General features: G+C 42.2%; 1 protein-coding gene across 1 annotated transcript; it reads right to left on the reverse strand.

Annotated features, from left to right (window-relative positions):
* Positions 1 to 2,347: 2,347 nt before the first annotated feature.
* Positions 2,348 to 18,948, reverse strand: gng13b (guanine nucleotide binding protein (G protein), gamma 13b). The gene is made up of 3 exons (XM_085453181.1): positions 18,428 to 18,948; positions 4,344 to 4,470; positions 2,348 to 3,022 (listed from the first exon to the last, which is right to left on the reverse strand). The coding sequence occupies exons 2-3, from the start codon at positions 4,439 to 4,441 to the stop codon at positions 2,917 to 2,919; spliced, it is 204 nt and encodes a 67-aa protein (XP_085309307.1). The 5' UTR covers positions 4,442 to 4,470; positions 18,428 to 18,948; the 3' UTR covers positions 2,348 to 2,916.
* Positions 18,949 to 20,565: the final 1,617 nt, after the last annotated feature.

The following is a 20,565-nucleotide window of genomic DNA, read 5'->3' on the forward strand; positions in this document are numbered from 1 at the left end:
ATGTTTCTGTGTTGGTTGTCATGTCTGTATTTGTGTGTGCTTATATTGTGTAGCCTTTAGGGGCTGTAGCTACGGAGGAGAAGGAACTCAAACCCCTCCAGAGACCCAGAGTTCTGCTCTGACAGCACAAACAGAGCTGCTATGACACTCAACAACAACACTGTGTGCAGGACTAGATGGGATAACCATGCTTTATGAGCTATTTTAAAACTACATATGAAAACCTGCAGGAGTCACACTGAGCGGAGAGCTGTGAAAGCTTCTTGGGTCCATGCAAGTTGTTTATCGCACGTAAAGGCTGGAGTTTCAGTCACTGGCTGTAAATTTACTCTGTGGGAGATATTTTGCGAACGTTTCATGTGTTATGTTACGTTATGCATTAAGGTGGTCCAGCAGAGTGCTGAGAAGGGAGCCCGTCCGCCGACTTTCGAAGCTCACAAGTACACCAGTTTCACACTTCTCCCTGATTTTTTCTTTCTTTCCATTCTTCTGTTACTTTCGTCACTTTTCTAGCGTGAGAGCTTAACAAAGCTGAACACTGTGGGTGCCTTAGAGAAAAGACTGTCAGGAAGTGTGCACCATTATACAGATTTCACCCTGCATTCGAGTGTGGCAGTTCTGAACCTCTACAGACATTCTGCACAGAGTCACAGAGACCATGCAAAGGCTTGTTTCCACATTTAAATCATTTAAATGAGTCTGTTTTGTGTGTAAAAGTCTCATCTGTAACTGTTTGTTAATTACACTTGTAGATATAAAATTAGCTTTTTGATGACTTGTGTGTCCCGTGAGAACCTATAAAGACTTGCAGTTTATAGTAGGACAAGATATCGGTCATGGCCTGCTCCGCAATCGTGTAATGGACTACAACTGCCCCCAAGCTAAAGCTTTGAATATGGAGAAAAATACAAAGAAAGATACACTAAACCATACCAGCTGCCCACACAGGCAGCATAACAGAATGCTCTCTACCTGTGATATATACTTTGCAGCCCAAAGCACATTTTTACATCTTTTTTCCTCTTTTATTTAAACACGTAACTACTGTAAGCTCTGTAAGCTACACCAACCGTGCAGACGAATGCAAACGTGCTGCTGAAGCTACTCCTATAGTCATTCATGCATCGTTGATGGATTGGATAGCTATTAGACACTGAAAAAGCTAAATGAACATGCACTTCAGATGAAATGAAATGTGCCTGTGCAGACTACTTTGGAAAGTAGTGCGTGGACATGTTTCATCTGTATCTTTGTGTTAGCACATTGGTCAATTTGCTCTGCCATTTTCAGTTATCCGGTCTTTAAGTGATGAGGTGATGAATCCTGCCCAAACTACCCTGCGTTTAATAAGGCTTTTGTGTTTTTAACATGTTTCAATGCTTTGTGTCTTGTTGTTTTTAATCTCAAAAAGCTCCTACAAACAGGCAGTGATCACTGTCGGCCTCTGTCGGTTTTTATTACCGCTATTCACTTTAAAGCTCAGTTTTTAAAACCTTACGATGTAACTACAGCCCAGCCCGTGCAGCAGTAAATTAATGACTAACCTCGTGTTGTGGATGGATTATCTCAGTTGTTCTCCTGACTGAAGTTTGGTCCGTTTACAGCATCCTGCCATGCGATTGCATTTGTCCCTAACCATCGGGAATCTTCACGTTAACTTTTATCGAGTGAAAAAAGTTAGCGTTCATCCTCCAGCGTTACTGCTTATATTATGCTAACATAGCTGTGTCGCTAGCGATCACGTAGCACATCATTATATACCAGCTAGCCCAACTTCAGTAAACCCTACAAACTTCACTGCTGTTTGGTTTCCTGTCTTCATTTATGTCGGAAGTGACAGCAGAGCTGTACGTCTTAATTTGTTTAAGAAATCCCTCGCTCAGAACATGCTATATTATATTTAGATGGAAACTAGCGAGCTAACTCCCTGCTAACTTTTAAAGCCATTAAATTTCATGAATTCTATTTTCATGGATGCCTGGTTGTTAAACTTAATTGTTACACCTGGTAGAGCAGAACGCTGATCATTTTATTACAGATGAAAGAATTTATACAGTTTTTAACTCTCAGTGATCGTTTGACCTGCAGCGGAGTTTGGGCCCAGACACAGCTAATGACGTCATACTTAAAGACGGGATAAACAGGTACAGGGTCGTCACTGTCACCCTGCACTGCACTGGAGCAGAGCTGGAAGCGATTTACATGTAGCTTAGGAAAAGGAAGCCGCGCAACTATTGCTAATGGCGATGCTAATGGTCATGCTAATGGTGAATCTAGCTAAATGTGATGCTAATGGTGATATTAGCTTGTATTTGGTTGAAAGGCTGTCAAAAGAAAAGGAGATGTGTTTACTTACAAATCACTATCTTATCAGTTCTTAGTTCATTTTTTTTCATCAAAGACTTTATTAATTCGGTTTAAAGGGGTCTGACTCGTTATATTGTAATGGTGGTCATTTCCAGTATGGAACAAAATTCCCCCAGCAGATCTACAGTCAGTCTGGCAGTGAGAACGTGACTCCATTACACATCTTTAACGCATTTAGGAAATTTAGGAAGAAAAAAACTGCAAAGGGAATAAGCTTGTGACTGGCAGCTGCATAAATAAAAGTTGTCGTATATTCATATAAAGACACGTAGTACAAGTATCGATCACTTCTGTCATATCATAAAAACGATGCATTGCCGTGGCAGGATTAAACTTGCAGTGTTAAGTGTGTGAATGCGTGTCTCTGTCAGCGTGTATTTCTGTGCCCTTGGGGTGTGTTTTTGGGGAGAGGGTTAGGTTTGCCAGCTGTTGTACATTCACGGTGAGAGGTTAGGTGGCGCTGTCCTGCCGGTGCATTCACAGGATCAGCTTCAGGGGTCATCTGTAGGGCATGTGTGTTGAAATTCAAGGGTCATTAAATGGTTAAATCTAAAGAAGGATGCATTTTCCTTTCTCCACCCAGGGGTTGTTCTTCATCAGCTCCGGGTTCAGGAAGGGATCCTCTGGGACACCATCCTCTATCCATTTTACCAAACTGTGTGGAGAGAAAAATAGAAAGAGCGGCATTTTTTAAATTCCTGTGGTATAGTCTTACCACAATCTGTCCTCTATCCGCTTTCCCATATAAGGCAAAAGGACAAGGATAAACTGAGCGACCATAAGTAACTAATTATATTCAATTTTGCAACTTTTGTTTGTGTACTTTAGTTCTAACGTACAACTCTGTTTCTTATTAAGAGCAGACGTTTATGATTTTGAATTTGAAGCCAGCAGAAAATAAAAAATAAAATAAAAAAAGCATTTTTTCTACTGCCTTGCATGACCTCTTCTTTAGTGTCTGCAGTAGTTTGAAACACAAAATGTTGTCCCATTCATGCTTAGCTGAACAGTTTGGACTATGCTTTTGAAATAAGTGCAGAGGGAGGTCTTGCATTGTCTTAGTGAAATAGGCCTGACACTGTGTGGATGGCAGCATGTGTTGCTCCTAAACTTTAAATCCCATAATGTCACAGATGTCGGCATCAAATTCAAAATGAACACGTTAAACAAAAGCAGGTTCTCAGTTTCATTCTCTTTTTGAATGTACATTTTATAACATATATATATAACTGTTTATTCTTTTGCATCCTGTGAACAACAACATTAAGGCAATTACACACACAGAGCACTGAGAAAAAGTGACAGTAAATTCTAGCAGTGTGCATTCTGGGCTACAAGCGGTCTGATTGGTCAGATCTGTTGATCTGGATTTGAAAAATCATTTTTGATTTTACATGTCTGGTGTGAAAAGGCCCAGTGCTGATGAAATGCTTCCTTGGGTGTTTAATCTGATGGGACTGCAGAGAGAGGGCGAGACAGATAAACTTAGTGGTGAAGCCAAACAGTACCAAAGCCGATCTATAGCAGCTCACAGACTCCCTAAGACGCCATCATGCTCATCTGGAGCATGCCCAGATGTTACTGACAGTGCATACAGGCATGCGGGGGAGCATACACAGTGCTGAGCCACATTATGGAAGCAAGTACATGGCTTGACTTCTGACTGAGCCCCATTTGCTGATGAGGGAACTTGAACTTGGTCTCAAAACTATACACAAACTAGTACTAATTTAAAATAATGCACTGAATTAATGAGTAAGACGACACAACCAGAGATAGTAACAGCTAGTATAGCTCTATTTTCTCTCCCCAGCCTCTTCCTGTAAATGCAGTTACCAGTGTGTTCAGCGTATTTAGCTAAAACAAATATCTTCCCTTTTCAATCTGAGAGGCTCAGAGCGATTTATCTTTTTTTGTGCACAGTTGATTTCAGGGTCGTGAACTCTGCGCAGCACAGCAGTGGAGTAACTACTCACTCAGTCACTGTTTTGGAGGACTTCTCTCTTTTGAAGGCCAGCTGGTACTTGAGGCTCTCCACCTCCTTCTTCATCTGGGGCAGGTCCATCTCATCCATGGCTGCAGCTTGTTGTAGGGCTTTTCTGCCTGTACAAAGTGGGAGGAGGCCACAGTTATATTTATATAGAGCGCTGTCAAATAGCAGGCAGACACGCTCAATACATCTGTGCCCTGCAGCAAGAACACCACAAAGTGCATCTGATTTATGACTGCTGCTTAGTGATTCCACCTACAGGAGGGAGAATAGAGGCTGGTATGTTCATAGAGTACAACCGAGCTGCCAAAAATTTGACAGACTCTCTTAACTCTACAGGATACATTCGTTTGATTTCTTTTGTGTTTTTTGGGCTTCATGTTTCCACTTCCATGGCTTTAATGAATACTTTGGTAATTTCATACTAAGGTCACAAAATTTTTTGCGTCTGTACTCAAAAGGAGGAAAAGGACAGCATGTGCTCAATCTAATCTTTCTCCTGTGCTATTGTGTGTACATGTTCAGTGCTGTCCCAACACACCCACAGACACACCCACAGACACATGATATTGCACCATATTTACCACAATCAAATGTGTGAAATTGGGTTAGCAAGCGAGCAGAGTCTAACTTAAAAATGGTGGGTAAGCTGATAAAATCGTAACTAAATGTAATTGATATATAGCTTTAATAAGTAATACCAATGAATAAACATTTCTAGTTAAACCTAAAGAATAATTGGTTACATTTGAAAATCCAGAAACCTAAAAATGTTAAAGTTAGCTAAAAGTTAGCTAAAAGTTAGCTAAAAGTTAAAGCTAAAGTTAGTTCTGTGGTTTCAACGGAAACTTGAAACAGCAGCCTAAAAAATAACAGCTCAATTTTATATTACGGGTCCATATAAGCAAACATTTACAGAAAATGTTTCAGCAGTATTTACAGTGGGGCAAAAAAGTATTTAGTCAGCCACCGATTGTGCAAGTTCCCCCACCTAAAATGATGACAGAGGTCAGTAATTTGCACCAGAGGTACACTTCAACTGTGAGAGACAGAATGTGAAAAAAAATCCATGAATCCACATGGTAGGATTTGTAAAGAATTTATTCGTAAATCAGGGTGGAAAATAAGTATTTGGTCAATAACAAAAATACAACTCAATACTTTGTAACATAACCTTTGTTGGCAATAACAGAGGTCAAACGTTTACTATAGGTCTTTACCAGGTTTGCACACACAGTAGCTGGTATTTTGGCCCATTCCTCCATGCAGATCTTCTCGAGAGCAGTGATGTTTTGGGGCTGTCGCCGAGCAACACGGACTTTCAACTCCCGCCACAGATTTTCTATGGGGTTGAGGTCTGGAGACTGGCTAGGCCACTGCAGGACTTTCAAATGCTTCTTACGGAGCCACTCCTTTGTTGCCCGGGCGGTGTGTTTTGGATCATTGTCATGTTGGAAGACCCAGCCTCGTTTCATCTTCAAAGTTCTCACTGATGGAAGGAGGTTTTGGCTCAAAATCTCACGATACATGGCCCCATTCATTCTGTCCTTAACACGGATCAGTCGTCCTGTCCCCTTGGCAGAAAAACAGCCCCATAGCATGATGTTTCCACCCCCATGCTTCACAGTAGGTATGGTGTTCTTGGGATGCAACTCAGTATTCTTCTTCCTCCAAACACGACGAGTTGAGTTTATACCAAAAAGTTCTACTTTGGTTTCATCTGACCACATGACATTCTCCCAATCCTCTGCTGTATCATCCATGTGCTCTCTGGCAAACTTCAGACGGGCCTGGACATGCACTGGCTTCAGCAGCGGAACACGTCTGGCACTGCGGGATTTGATTCCCTGCCGTTGTAGTGTGTTACTGATGGTGACCTTTGTTACTTTGGTCCCAGCTCTCTGCAGGTCATTCACCAGGTCCCCCCGTGTGGTTCTGGGATCTTTGCTCACCGTTCTCATGATCATTTTGACCCCACGGGATGAGATCTTGCGTGGAGCCCCAGATCGAGGGAGATTATCAGTGGTCTTGTATGTCTTCCATTTTCTGATGATTGCTCCCACAGTTGATTTTTTCACACCAAGCTGCTTGCCTATTGTAGATTCACTCTTCCCAGTCTGGTGCAGGTCTACAATACTTTTCCTGGTGTCCTTCGAAAGCTCTTTGGTCTTGGCCATGGCGGAGTTTGGAGTCTGACTGTTTGAGGCTGTGGACAGGTGTCTTTTATACAGATGATGAGTTCAAACAGGTGCCATTCATACAGGTAACGAGTGGGGGACAGAAAAGCTTCTTACAGAAGACGTTACAGGTCTGTGAGAGCCAGAGATTTTCCATGTTTGAAGTGACCAAATACTTATTTTCCACCCTAATTTACGAATAAATTCTTTACAAATCCTACCATGTGAATTCATGGATTTTTTTTCACATTCTGTCTCTCACAGTTGAAGTGTACCTCTGGTGCAAATTACTGACCTCTGTCATCATTTTAAGTGGGGGAACTTGCACAATCGGTGGCTGACTAAATACTTTTTTGCCCCACTGTATATAGGTGGTGTTGATGAACCACCAAACAAGGATGTTGAGGTAACATGCTTGGAAAACAATATTTCCTGTTTATTAATTGATTGATTTTTTCTGTTTTCCCCCAGCAGCCACCCCCAAGGATTTGGTGAGTATTGAAAGAAATCTGTAAGCACCTAATACCAAAGCTTATCATCCATATCCACAGCCATAGTCATGTATGAGACATCTAAAGTACTGAAAGGCATAACTGAATTTTACGGCTCCTGATAGCTGTTGTCATCATGTTTGGGAACTGTCCTGCTCTTTTCATCCGCACAGGTTTCAAGCATCAGCGCAGCTATCAGTCAGATCGATCTTCTTCCTAAAGATCTTGAAATAAGTTCCTAAAACTATATGCAATTAGAAAATCTGATCCATCCATCCGACATAATGGGATCAGCACTTCTTTTACACAACCTGTAGAGACTAATGCATCAGTAATATGCACTGCAGGTCATATCCATTTCATCCATGGAAGTAAGAAATGCAATTAGCTAAAGTCAGAATCACTCCTATGGAGACAAAAAACATCAGTGTATTTTATCGTGAGATAAGAGATAACTGCAATTACAGGTCATGCCTTTTTGCCCCCTGCTGGCCATTGGAAAGAATGCAAATTTAAGCCACTTCTTGCTGGCTTTACTTTTCAATCTCGGAAGCTAATCTTTTATGTACAGTACTCTTACAGATTACTTTTTCTGCAATAATCTTGTAATAGAATGAGTTATTTTTATTGGTAATGTTGCTCCTTTATTGTAGGGTCTTTACCTTATAATATAAAACACTTTGAGGTCATTGTCGTGATTTGTTCCTATATAAATAAAACTGAACTGAATTGAATCATTAATCCTGCTGATCTGTTCCCATTAAAGAGTATATTCAGGTCCTGACATAACCCACTGAGGCACTCCTTACAAACAATGTATACATATATCTGTACCTGTACAGATCATCTGATTTACAATTAATAAACAATGCGACATTAATATCAGTTACAGGATCTCTCAGTGGCCAACTCTGCACAAAAGTGGAGTATTTTTTCTCTTCCGCAGCGTCTTTTTTGGTCCGTTCCTCCCTCCTGCTCTCTCTTGCTCCCCTCCCACGCTTTGTGTCCACTCCACTCTCTCAGTAATACGCAGCCCCTCTCGTACGTGTGCTTGTGCTTATGTACCCCCGTGTGTGCTTTTATGAGTCATGTGAGGATTCAGGTGAGATGAGTGCTTGTCTAGTCTGCACTCAGAATTGATCTTGTTGAGATCCTTCAGAATAGAAACAGCTATGGTATTTTTAAAGGGGCACTGAATAATAGTTGATACTACGCAGTTGTCCTTTATGACAGTTTAGTGAGTGAGGGCTTATATTCAGGCAGGAAACAGCGCCCCGAATCTGACAACTACTTCATGGTCTGGATCCAAAAGAAGCATCCAGTCAGTTGTCCAGCAAAGCCTGTCGTTTGCTATATGCTATATGCACAACTATCTTTTGAGAGACAGTTATGAACTTAAAATATAAAGACGTCATTGGTTTCTCCTCTTGTGCATAGCTTATTGCGCTCCTCTAGCAGAGGTCTGCTGCAGTCCATAGTTTGCAGGGAAGTTCCCAGCTTCCCTGCAAACTACTCACCAAACTGCAGCGAAACTTGAGGAAGACCAACAAGTCAGCATCTTTCATACTAACTACAGGGAACCACATCTCCTGGCGACCAACACAATCACAAGGAAGTTTTTGGTGCAGCACGATTTTGTGACCAATTTCACCCGGCAACAGCTGGCAGCCTCCAGCATCCACTCACCAGCTGGCCAGGGAATGTACATTTTCCCAGCAACCTTAAGTATCATCCCGTTCCATATGATCCTCTGACTTTGTATGAAAAGAACACAGCACTTGTATGTTTGCTTCATTTTTCACACCAGAGAGCTGCGTTCTTCTTTTATACCACCGATGGCTGCTGCAAGCACTGTAACTAAGTTTAAGAATATAATCCACCCACTGTTATCATCTCCAATGCCCTGTACCAACACAGAGCAAAGCAGCTATCTGAACGCTACCCCAACAGAGGTCGATTATCTTGTTAATAATTTCACCTCCTCACTACGTACGACTCTGGATACTGTAGCTCCTGTGAAAACTAAGGCCTCAAATCAGAAGTACCTGACTCCGTGGTATAATTCTGAAACACGTACCCTAAAGCAGATGACTCGTAATCTGGAGAGGAAATGGCGTGTCACAAATCTAGAGGATCATCATTTAGCCTGGAGAAATAGTTTGCTGCTTTATAAGAAAGCCCTCCGCAAAGCCAGAACATCTTACTATTCATCACTGATTGAAGAAAATAAGAACAACCCTAGGTTTCTCTTCAGCACTGTAGCCAGGCTGACAAAAAGTCAGAGCTCTTTTGAGCCAACCATCCCTTTAACGTTAACTAGTAATGACTTCATGAACTTCTTCACAAATAAAATTTTTATCATTAGAGAAAAAATTACCAATAATCATCCCACAGATGTAATATTATCTACAGCTACTCTTAGTACCATTGATATTAAGTTAGACTCTTTTTCTCCAATTGATCTTTCTGAGTTAACTTCAATAATTACTTCCTCCAAACCATCAACGTGTCTTTTAGACCCCATTCCTACAAAACTGCTCAAAGAAGTCCTGCCATTAATTAATTCTTCGATCTTAAATATGATCAACCTATCTCTAATAATCGGCTATGTACCACAGGCCTTCAAGCTGGCTGTAGTTAAACCTTTACTCAAAAAGCCATCTCTAGACCCAGCAGTCTTAGCTAATTATAGGCCAATCTCCAACCTTCCTTTCATATCAAAAATCCTTGAAAGAGTAGTTGTCAAACAGCTAACAGATCATCTGCAGAGGAATGGTTTATTTGAAGAGTTTCAGTCAGGTTTCAGAGCTCAGCACAGCACAGAAACAGCTTTAGTGAAGGTTACAAATGATCTTCTTATGGCCTCTGACAGTGGACTCATCTCTGTGCTTGTCCTGCTAGACCTCAGTGCAGCGTTCGATACTGTTGATCATAATATCCTATTAGAGCGATTAGAACATGCTGTAGGTATTACAAGTACTGCGCTGCAGTGGTTTGTATCATATCTATCTAATAGACTCCAATTCGTGCATGTAAATGGAGAGTCCTCTTCACACACTGAGGTTAATTATGGAGTTCCACAGGGTTCAGTGCTAGGACCAATTCTGTTTACATTATACATGCTTCCCTTAGGCAGTATCATTAGAAGACATAGCATACATTTTCACTGCTATGCAGATGACACCCAGCTCTATCTGTCCATGAAGCCAGATAACACACACCAATTAGTTAAACTGCAGGAATGTCTTAAAGACATAAAGACCTGGATGGCCGCTAACTTTCTGCTTCTTAATTCAGATAAAACTGAGGTTATTGTACTCGGCCCTGAAAATCTTAGAAATATGGTATCTAATCAGATTCTTACTCTGGATGGCATTACCTTGGCCTCCAGTAACGCTGTGAGGAACCTTGGAGTCATTTTTGACCAGGACATGTCCTTCAACGCACATATTAAACAAATATGTAAGACTGCTTTCTTCCATTTGCGCAACATCTCTAAAATTAGAAATATCCTGTCTCAAAGTGACGCTGAAAAACTAGTTCATGCATTTATTACTTCCAGGCTGGACTACTGTAATTCATTATTATCAGGATGTCCAAAAAACTCACTGAAAAGCCTTCAGCTAATCCAAAATGCTGCAGCAAGAGTCCTGACAGGGACTAGAAAGAGAGAGCATATTTCTCCTGTTTTGGCTTCCCTTCATTGGCTTCCTGTTAAATCCAGAATTGAATTCAAAATCCTGCTCCTCACATACAAGGTCTTAAATAATCAGGCCCCATCTTATCTTAATGACCTTGTAGTACCATATCACCCTATTAGAGCGCTCCGCTCTTGCTCTGCAGGCCTACTTGTTGTTCCTAGAGTATTTAAAAGTAGAATGGGAGGGAGAGCCTTCAGTTTTCAGGCCCCTCTTCTGTGGAACCAGCTTCCAGTTTGGATTCGGGAGACAGACACTATCTCTACTTTTAAGATTAGGCTTAAAACTTTCCTTTTTTCTAAAGCATATAGTTAGGGCTGGACCAGGTGACCCTGAATCCTCCCTTTGTTATGCTGCAATAGATGTAGGCTGCCGGGGGATTCCCATGATGCATTGAGTTTTTCCTTTCCAGTCACCTTTCTCACTCACTATGTATTAATAGACCTCTCTGCATTGAATCATATCTGTTATTAACCTCTGTCTCTCTTCCACAGCATGTCTTTATCCTGTCTTCCTTCTCTCACCCCAACCGGTCGCAGCAGATGGCCGCCCCTCCCTGAGCCTGGTTCTGCCGGAGGTTTCTTCCTGTTAAAAGGGAGTTTTTCCTTCCCACTGTCGCCAAAGTGCTTGCTCATAGGGGGTCATATGATTGTTGGGTTTTTCTCTGTATCTATGAAGCGCCTTGAGGCGACTTTTGTTGTGATTTGGCGCTATATAAATAAAATTGAATTGAATTGAATTGCTAGGCTAGCTTGAAATGTATCGCTCTGACATGTATTTCCCTAAATGAAAAATTATCCCTAACAGTAGTTAAACCCTGGAGTGAGATATGCACCAACTTGACATTTTGGCGCATTACAGTAAATGTACTAGTACAAGAGGCGATTGATACTATCAGGACAGTAATATTGAGCAACACAAAGCCGTAACTGGTTTTTAATGATTTTTCCCCTCTGAAAACTGATATTTAGGACTCTGGAACAGAATGAATCAATCATCACTCTGAACATGTGAAAGCCTCAGGCGTCAACGTAAAACACCGGCTGACATGTTTATTTATTTTTATCTTTAGCACGTCATTGCTATTTGAGAGACGGGTAAAAAGGTTGTGGTTTTAAAAAAGAGGCAAGATTGAGAGAGACGAGGAGAGATGCGCAATCGGTGAGTCGGTGAGGTGCACACGCGTGTGAGTATGAGGAAAACACCAGGTGCAATATTACACGACAATGTGTGTGTGTGTCTTACCAATATTAGACACACAGGACTAGAGCGGTGGCTAGTTCCCGGCTGAGATCAGGTTTCAGCAGCATCCTCTAGAGACAACACTGGGATTGGATGCTTTCCTCCATCTAACTCTATCACTCACCATCTCCTTCATCCCTGTTTTCACTCTCTACCTGTTCTTCTTTTTCACATTTATTTGTCTGCTCCATCCTTCTCTCTCCACTCCTCTCAGCCTCCTTCTCTTATTTCTTCTCTGGCAGCGTCTCTGTTTGACTCCTTTCTTTTTTATTTATTTGTTTTATTTTTGCACCACTTATTGATCGCCTCCCTGGTTTTTTTCTTTCACTTATTCTCTTCCCTGATCTATGTTACTCCTGTCCTGGGAAGGCAGGTGTAGATTCCCTTTACTGCACAAGTCTTAAAATGAAAATGGAATATGGTAAATGGCCTGCATTTGTATAGCACTTTTCTAGTCCATAGGACCCCAAAGCGCTTTACACTACATTCAGTCATCCACCCATTCACACACACATTCACACACTGGCGATAGCAAGCTACAAATGGAATATTTGCCTTTGTTTGAACAAAATACCAGCGAGTGATGATGCCCGGTGGAAATGTTAACCCGTGATGTCGCTCATCACAAAGTGTTTGAGTCTTAGCTTGGAATTAAAGATAACATTTAGGTGGCTACAGTAGCAACGTCACTGTACAAGCTGTATCAAATATTTCACTGGAAACGTCAAACATCAACAAGCGGAACAATATTCCCGACACGAAGAGAGAGAGTGGAGTTTGGAAAGCGTGGAGAACACAGACATCTGTCACTACAAGTCATTTCCTCCATCCTCCCACCACCACCACCGCTGCTGCTGATGTGGATTTACTGCCTGCAGGTAATGCTGAGAAAGAAAGGGGGGGGGCTGCTGTTTCAAACTGTTACGTTTACAAGAATCTGCCAAATTTCGAGATGCATGGCACAGTCAGCGTGCAGTTTCACTAACGAGACAGATTTCAAGCCATTAAACGAGTCCAGCAATTTCATCAGGATACTGTAAAAGGCGCCTAAAGCACCAGAAGTTTAAAGGTCAAGTTCAGTGACTGCAGTTAGCAGAGGTGAGACCTCGCAGACAGCTACAGCTCCCTGTGTTGGCGCGTCTGTCAAAGCAACCATGCCCTCAACTGTAAACGCCATAGCTGTCATGAAGGGAGAAACTATCCATAGATCCCAAAACACGTTTTTAAAGCTGTAAACGTGCTTTTTAGTGCTTTATTGTCACTTTTACATGGAGTCTGTGGGGACTGACTCGTCAACAGAGTCAGTCTCAAGTGGCCGTTAGAGGAACTGCAGCGTTTGGCACTTCCACGTTGGCTTGATCTTTCAGCTCTGCAGTCTGCTAGAGACGACTCAGTCATAATTATTTATGTTTATGTTTTATCCGCTACTTTTGTTGCTGTAATTATATTACTGAAGCTGATCGCAAAGGAAAGCAATGGAAAAGCTCATCAGTGATTATTTAAATGTTACATTTGGTATTGTCATTTTGCAGTTAAAAAAAAAAAGCGTATGATTTTTAAAAAACGTTTATTTTCTTCAGAGTATTTTGGTTGCTACAAATAAGTAGATTAAAAATGCGATTGTGTATAAGGGCTAATTTGGATGCTAATTCCCAGCTTATGCTCGGAAAGTCATGCACTGACCCCCCTCCCAACTACAGCCTTTTTTTCTGGGAACAACAAGAATGCCAAAACTGAATTATACAATTATACTACCAGAAGTAATGAGAAAAATTCGTCTATCATAAACAGTCATTGAATGAACCCAAGAATTAAACGTCGTCTTCATGCCAGCTATTTCTTTCTTTCTATCATACACCTTTGTCTCTCTCCATCTCCAATTACTTTGAATGGGACTGGATGAATAGCCAACTGTGTAAATATGTCTGTGTTTATCTGGTAAAGCTCTGCTTTAGACAGCCTTTAAACGCCACACAGAGTAAATAATGGAAAGACTCCACCATTATACTGCCATGTGGTTTACTGATATCTTACTCTGTGGGCTTTGAATCAGAAAAGATCAAGAACTCTGCTGCGTTCTCGCTCCCGTCCTTTCGCTGCTCTCTGATATCTGTTTCTGACTGTCTCAGGCAGTTAATCTGTCGCTTCTCACAGCAGTCGTCTCCGTTTTTTTGTTCTCCGGCCAATTATGGCAGTTGTGGAAAAAAACTATCAATTATATCCCATTTACTCTAAACCAGCAGTCACGTGTAATGGTGCTTGTGATGTATATTAAAACATCAATAAATCAGAGTCAAATTTATTGCGATCCCTTGCTAATGTTACTCTAAACTAATCTCATAAGCCCTGCATTGTTTACTATCACAGGGAAGACCCCGGCTTCCTCGTAGCTTCTATCACCACACTTACGAGGATGAGCATGTCGGAAGTCTTTCCCCCTCCATCACAGCACCATCGACTAGCTTCACATTCACACAGGATATCGTAAGGGTGTGTACTGGATGTACAGCGCTCTTTTTGTCACAGAACCAAACAGGCACTCCACAGCCAAAGCTCACAGCACTGTTGATATTGTCAGTTAGTTGACAAAGTCTGATGTGTGTGTTTTTGTTTTAACTAGCTCATCCTGTAGTTCTGCCGGGTTCATCGAGCCGTGACAGCCTGCATGAACCGGGCAACATGCAGTAAAGCATGAAGGGGTCAGGATGAGAGTCGGAACAGTTCACCTTCACGTTTGGAGCAAGTTACTGTACCAACCAAGGGCAGTAGAGTGTCATGGGGACACTCACAGTTTTCTCAGATATTACAAGCTACCTGAAAATGATGGAAACGACCTTGTTGTAATCAAGCAAAGTGGGAATGTGAGAAAATTCCCTCTGGAGTCGAGCATGTTAAAATACTTGCTCAGCACTTAACTTGGCTATACATCTTAGCATTGTTAGAGTCGAGAGAGCGTGCTGCTTTTTATGAATGTGGAATGATCCTGAGTGTAGGTGGATCATTTGCACAAGCATCGTGTAAGAAAGCTGCACACTTCCCAGGAGGGGAATGTAGGCAATGTAGTTGTTGGAAACACAGCTTTGTTACCTCGTAATGAAGTCAGATAAGTAAAATAAACTACCAGGACCATCAGGCGCATTAAGCGAATCAAAGAAGTCAGATAAATCAAACTTTATTCAACTCATTCTTCTTGCTTCCTCCACTTCTGTACCATTGATTCATTAATGTTGAATTCTCTGCAGCTGCTCCATGTTGTTGCAGTATATTACTGACTAACCTCGTGTTGTGGATGGATTATCTCAGTTGTTCTCCTGACTGCAGTTTGGTCCTTTTACAGCATCCTGCCATGCGATTGCATTTGTCCCTAACCATCAGGAACCCTCACGTTAACTTTTATCAAGTAGAAAAAAAGTTAGCGTTCATCCTCCAGCTTCACTGTGTTTATGTTATGCTAACATAGCTGTGTCGCTAGCGATCACGTAGCATATCGTTATATAGCAGCTAGCCCAACTTCCGTAACCCTACAAACATCACTGCTGTTTAGTTTTCTGTCTTCATTCATGTTGAAAGTGATAGCAGAGCTGTACGTTTGAATTTTTCAGAAATCTCTCAGTCAGAACATGCTATATCATGTTTAGGTAACTAGTGAAACTAGTGAGCTAACTTCCTGTTAACTTCTAACTCTGTTAAATTTAATAAATCCTGTTTTCATGGATGCCTGGATGTTAAACTTAATTGTTACACCTGGTAAAGCAGCAATGCTGATCATTTTATTACAGATGAAAGAATTTGGACAGTTTTTAACTCTCAGTGTGCTGCAGTTTTGGACCCAGATTACTCCACAAGGCTCCTGACTACGGTAGCTGTAATGCTCAGACAATCCATCAAGCGGTGCGGCTTCGTAGCTTACCAAACTAAAATATTTTTGACAGATTTTTGAGCCAGTAAGCACAACCAGAATTCATACATAAGGCGCACCAGATTATAAGGCGCACTGTCAATTTTTCAGAAAATCAAAGGATTTCAAGTGCGCCTTATAGTGCGGAAAATACGGTAGTTGGATGCGGTGGTCATTTTGTAGCTCAGGCGGTGTAAACTTTCTTTGTCGGTTTTAATAGATTTTGTTCATTTTACATCTCTTTAAAAGAATTCTGCCTCTTGGTGCTCGAAACATGAAAAACACTTTTCCAAAACATGGCGTTCACCTTCACTGTTACCCTCAAAAACATGTTTGACCTGGATGCAGCTCTGAAATATGACTTAGAAAAGAGAAACTAGGGTTACCCCTAACAGGTTTCCCAGGGGGGAAAGAGTTGACCGGCTTTTAGAGATGATGGCTTTGCTCTTACCACACAGGTAGTTCAGAGCAGTAATATATGGTGTTTGGTCAAGGTGTGGCTGTCTTTGCAGAGCTCACTGCAGTGTATACAGAGCTGTAAGTTTAAACTGGGACACTTTGCCATGAATGGAGGTCATCTTTTTCTTAAGAGTCTGCTCAAGTTTTATAAAAGATGAAGAACAAGTTAATTACATGTTCTTTATAAAAAAAAATCAACTATTTTTATGAACTGAATCTGTTTTCAGTATTTTGATAACTCACAGTGCCTCAAAAATGTAACATTTAGTCAGACTCTGGGTCTGCATCAAAAAGGCTGTCACATATCTGTGTATGCCTGAAGCTTTTAAAAAGATATATTTGGGTTTGTGTGTGTGAAGGTTAAAGTGGGGTGGTTGTTTTAAGAGAGGGTATATAGGTCACGTAGCGATTTGGGTCAAAAGCATCCAGAGATTAACCTTTACCCCCCGTCTCCTCTGCTATCTCGCCCCTCACATATACTATAGATATGTGTGTGTGTGTGATGGAGAGAGTGGAGCAGGTCTATTGTGAGGTACTGCTGTTGAATGCTTAACTCGTGGTCCTTCTGACTGCTATGATTATAGCTCAAGGTTAAATTAGAAAGCCAAGGATAAAAGTGTGAAAGTGTAAGAGTTGGTGGAAGGTAAGGCCAAAGCAAAAATAAATAAATTGTGACAGATAAGGATAAGTAAGAGGCAGAGAGGCTGATGATGGAAACAGAATGAGAGCCTCCTCTTGCCTCTATAGCTACTGCATTGTAAATAGAAGCTAAAAATAGAAAGGAACAGGCAGAGCTCTTCTGACCAGCTGAGAGTGGCGAGTAAGAAAGAAAGAAGAGGCTCCTTGTAGTTAAACTGAAGATGAGATGCTGCTGAGGATAATAAATGCCAGCTTCTGACAGATGATGTTTGAGCTTTTACAACCAGCTAATCTCTTCAGCAGCACTTCAGTGAGCTCTGAAGTGGCTGGGATCAGTCCAGATGTTATCACACTAGTGGGGCCCTGTCTGCATGAGGGAAACATCCAATCAATGGAACCTGATCAATGCAGGCATGAACTAGATTGGATGGAATTAATGTTTGCGTGCATGTTTTTGTTTGGGTGTATGCGTGTTCCCCACAGGGCCACGCATACACTAGGGGTGGCGGTGCCTGCCCCAGAACACAAGACAACGGCAAAGAGATGCAAAGCTTACACCTATACACCAAAGACGACAGGAGTGAGAGCACCAACAGCTATAAGTAGAGATAAAACGTGTAGAAAGAGATAGAACGCAATCGCAAAGAGATCGAAAACAACACACATGTAAAATCTATAGTAAATTTGTTTTAAGACGATCTCTTTGTGACGGAAATTGAAAACTGCAAAAATCCGCTGCAAAGAAATGAACCACAGAGAGACACAAACAGCTGTGAGTAGAGAAAACCATGGCAAAGAGAGGTGAATGAGATGCAAACGTACCACAGAGACACACATTACATACCACAATGAAGAGGCTTGGTATTAATGAACTACAAAGCACTCAGCCATAAAACGGAAAATAAAAAAAAATAAATAAAAAGGAGAGACGATCTTCTCAGTCTGGGGGTTGTGCAGCTTTTATATCTTGATCCAGGGGTCCACGTTCTCATAACCAGACGGTTTTAGGTCATTTTAAGTTTACTATCCTTTTATTACCAAAGAAAAAGTGTAAAAATTAAAATCTTCACAACTCTTCACTCCCTCCCTAAAAACGTCGTCCGGAGCACCATCTATCCCCAGAACAGGGTCAAAAGAGGCCAGGGAGAGAAAAGGGAGGAGGAGGAGGAAGAGAAAGTGCAGAGGACAAATATAAGTTTTATGTAACATTCGTGGGTTCTGTATAGCCTGCGTGGTTGCAGTTTGTGAAGTACGCACGGAAAAAACCCAGCCTATGACACAGATGCATAAGGAGTGTACTTATCGTCTTGCCCAGATTAAAATAAAATCCACAGTTTCATTTAGGGGTCAGTTTGACCTCCGTGCTTTATGCGAATAGGCGAGCCTGTAATATTAATAAAGGCCCCGCTATGTTGGCAGAGCAGCCACAGAAGATAGTGTACGGTGGCATAATGTGGCTCTCCTACCTCACTGATGCGCTGGCGGAGGCTGTTGCTCTTTCCAAGTCTGACCGGTGCAGTTAAACTGGAGGAGAGGGCGAGAAGACAGCTGGCCTGACTCACGGAGACTGATTTCCCCCCTCTGCTAGAAAACAAATAGCGCACTTAATGTCCGTAGACTTAGTTTATCTCGGAGAGGCGGTGTGCACTCTCGGTATCCGCTGGAAAAGATCAGGGATAAAATCCGCAGTCTCCAGAGTAAAAGACGCGATGACGACCAGTCTGAAGCTGTCTGGAGCGCTGGAGGAGTCTCGCTGTTCGCCGGTAGTCCGGTTTGTTGCTGCAGCTGCTGAACCTGCACGAGAATGAGGCGGGGAAACGACAAGTTAACGATCTGGTCCCGTGCGCGCTCCGTCGTTCGCTGCCCGCTTCTCTGCTGGGATCCTCCTATATGAGCGCCAGTGCGCGCGCGCGTGAGTGTAGGAGCGAGAGGAAGAGTGTGTTCCCCCAGGATGCGTACGGAGAGTTGATAAGGCGAGGAAGGGGTGGGGGTATAAGCGCAGGTACAGCACAAGGGAAGACTTCTGTGTGTGTGCGTGCGCGCGTGTCCGTGCGCGCGCACGAGGACTCTTTTTGCCCCCATTGCCAGATCCTGGATTTCTGCCCTAATATGGCCACTTATAGCTTCAGAGCAGGAGAAAGATTTAGGTTTCCAGTCAAGAAAAAAGAAACACGTTTGCTTTATGTCACTTTTAAACCCTCTAAGACAACAGAAGAATCTGTTTGATCACACGGTTTGTATCAGCAACTAAAGGAGAGATTCGTTATTTTACTGCCAACCAGTCTGTATAACTCTTGAGTTACACCTTTGATTTAACCTTTAATGGCTCTCATCATCACGTGACAGAAGACACACTGAGTTTAGATTTATTGCTAAAGATGGATGTGGCTTACTGGTCCTTCTATCGGCCAGAACTCTGGTTGAAGAAAGAAGTTTTGTACAGCGATGCAGTATGGTCGTGCAAAGGTTGACTACTAGCTGAATTTAGAGTTCAAATGGAAGTATTGACAATAGTTACAGTGGCTTGCAAAAGTATTTTGCCCCCTTGAACTTTCCCACATTTTGTCACATTACAGCCACAAACATGAATCAATTTTATTGGACTTCCAGGTGAAAAACCAACACAAAGTGGTGCACACGTGAGAAGTGGAACCAAAATCAGACATGATTCCAAACATGTTTTACAAATAAATAACTGCAAAGTGGGGTGTGCGTAATTATTCAGCCCCCTTTGGTCTGAGTGCAGTCAGTTGCACATAGACGTTGCCTGATGAGTGCTAATGACTAAATAGATGCACCTGTGTGTAACCTAATGTCAGTACAAATACAGCTGCTCTGTGACGGCCTCAGAGGTTGTCTAAGAGAACATTGGGAGCAACAACACCATGAAGTCCAAAGAACACACCAGACAGGTCAGGGATAAAGTTATTGAGACATTTAAAGCAGGCTTAGGCTACACAAAGATTTCCCAAGCCTTGAACATCCCACGGAGCACTGTTCAAGCCATCATCCAGAAATGGAAGGAGTCTGGCACAACTGTAAACCTACCAAGACAAGGCCGTCCACCTAAACTCTCAGGCCGAACAAGGAGAGCGCTGATCAGAAATGCAGCCAAGAGGCCCATGGTGACTCTGGACGAGCTGCAGAGATCTACAGCTCAGGTGGGGGAATCTGTCCATAGGACAACTATTAGTCGTGCACTGCACAAAGTTGGCCTTTATGGAAGAGTGGCAAGAAGAAAGCCATTGTTAACAGAAACCATAAGAAGTCCCGTTTGCAGTTTGCCACAAGCCATGTGGGGGACACAGCAAACATGTGGAAGAAGCTGCTCTGGTCAGATGAGACCAACATGGAACTTTTTGGCCAAAATGCAAAACGCTGCACATCACTCTGAACACACCATCCCCACTGTCAGATATGGTGGTGGCAGCATCATGCTCTGGGGGGGCTTCTCTTCAGCAGGGACAGGGAAGCTGGTCAGAGTTGATGGAAGATGGATGGAACCAAATACAGAGCAAGCTTGGAAGAAAACCTCTTGGAGTCTGCAAAAGACTTGAGACTGGGGCGGAGGTTCACCTTCCAGCAGGACAACGACCCTGAACAT

This window comes from Copadichromis virginalis, linkage group LG4, assembly GCF_057382275.1.
Source record: "Copadichromis virginalis isolate Kocher_CV1m ecotype Utaka linkage group LG4, C_Virginalis_male_GT1.1, whole genome shotgun sequence".
Taxonomy (NCBI): Eukaryota; Metazoa; Chordata; class Actinopteri; order Cichliformes; family Cichlidae; genus Copadichromis; species Copadichromis virginalis.

Excerpts from the sequence above, each read along its gene's own strand:
- gng13b (XM_085453181.1), bottom strand. The coding sequence starts at position 4,441 with ATGGATGAGATGGACCTGCCCCAGATGAAGAAGGAGGTGGAGAGCCTC. Across the intron at positions 3,023-4,343 it reads TCCTCCAAAACAGTGACTGA|TTTGGTAAAATGGATAGAGG; the intron begins GTGAGTAGTTAC and ends CTCTCCACACAG.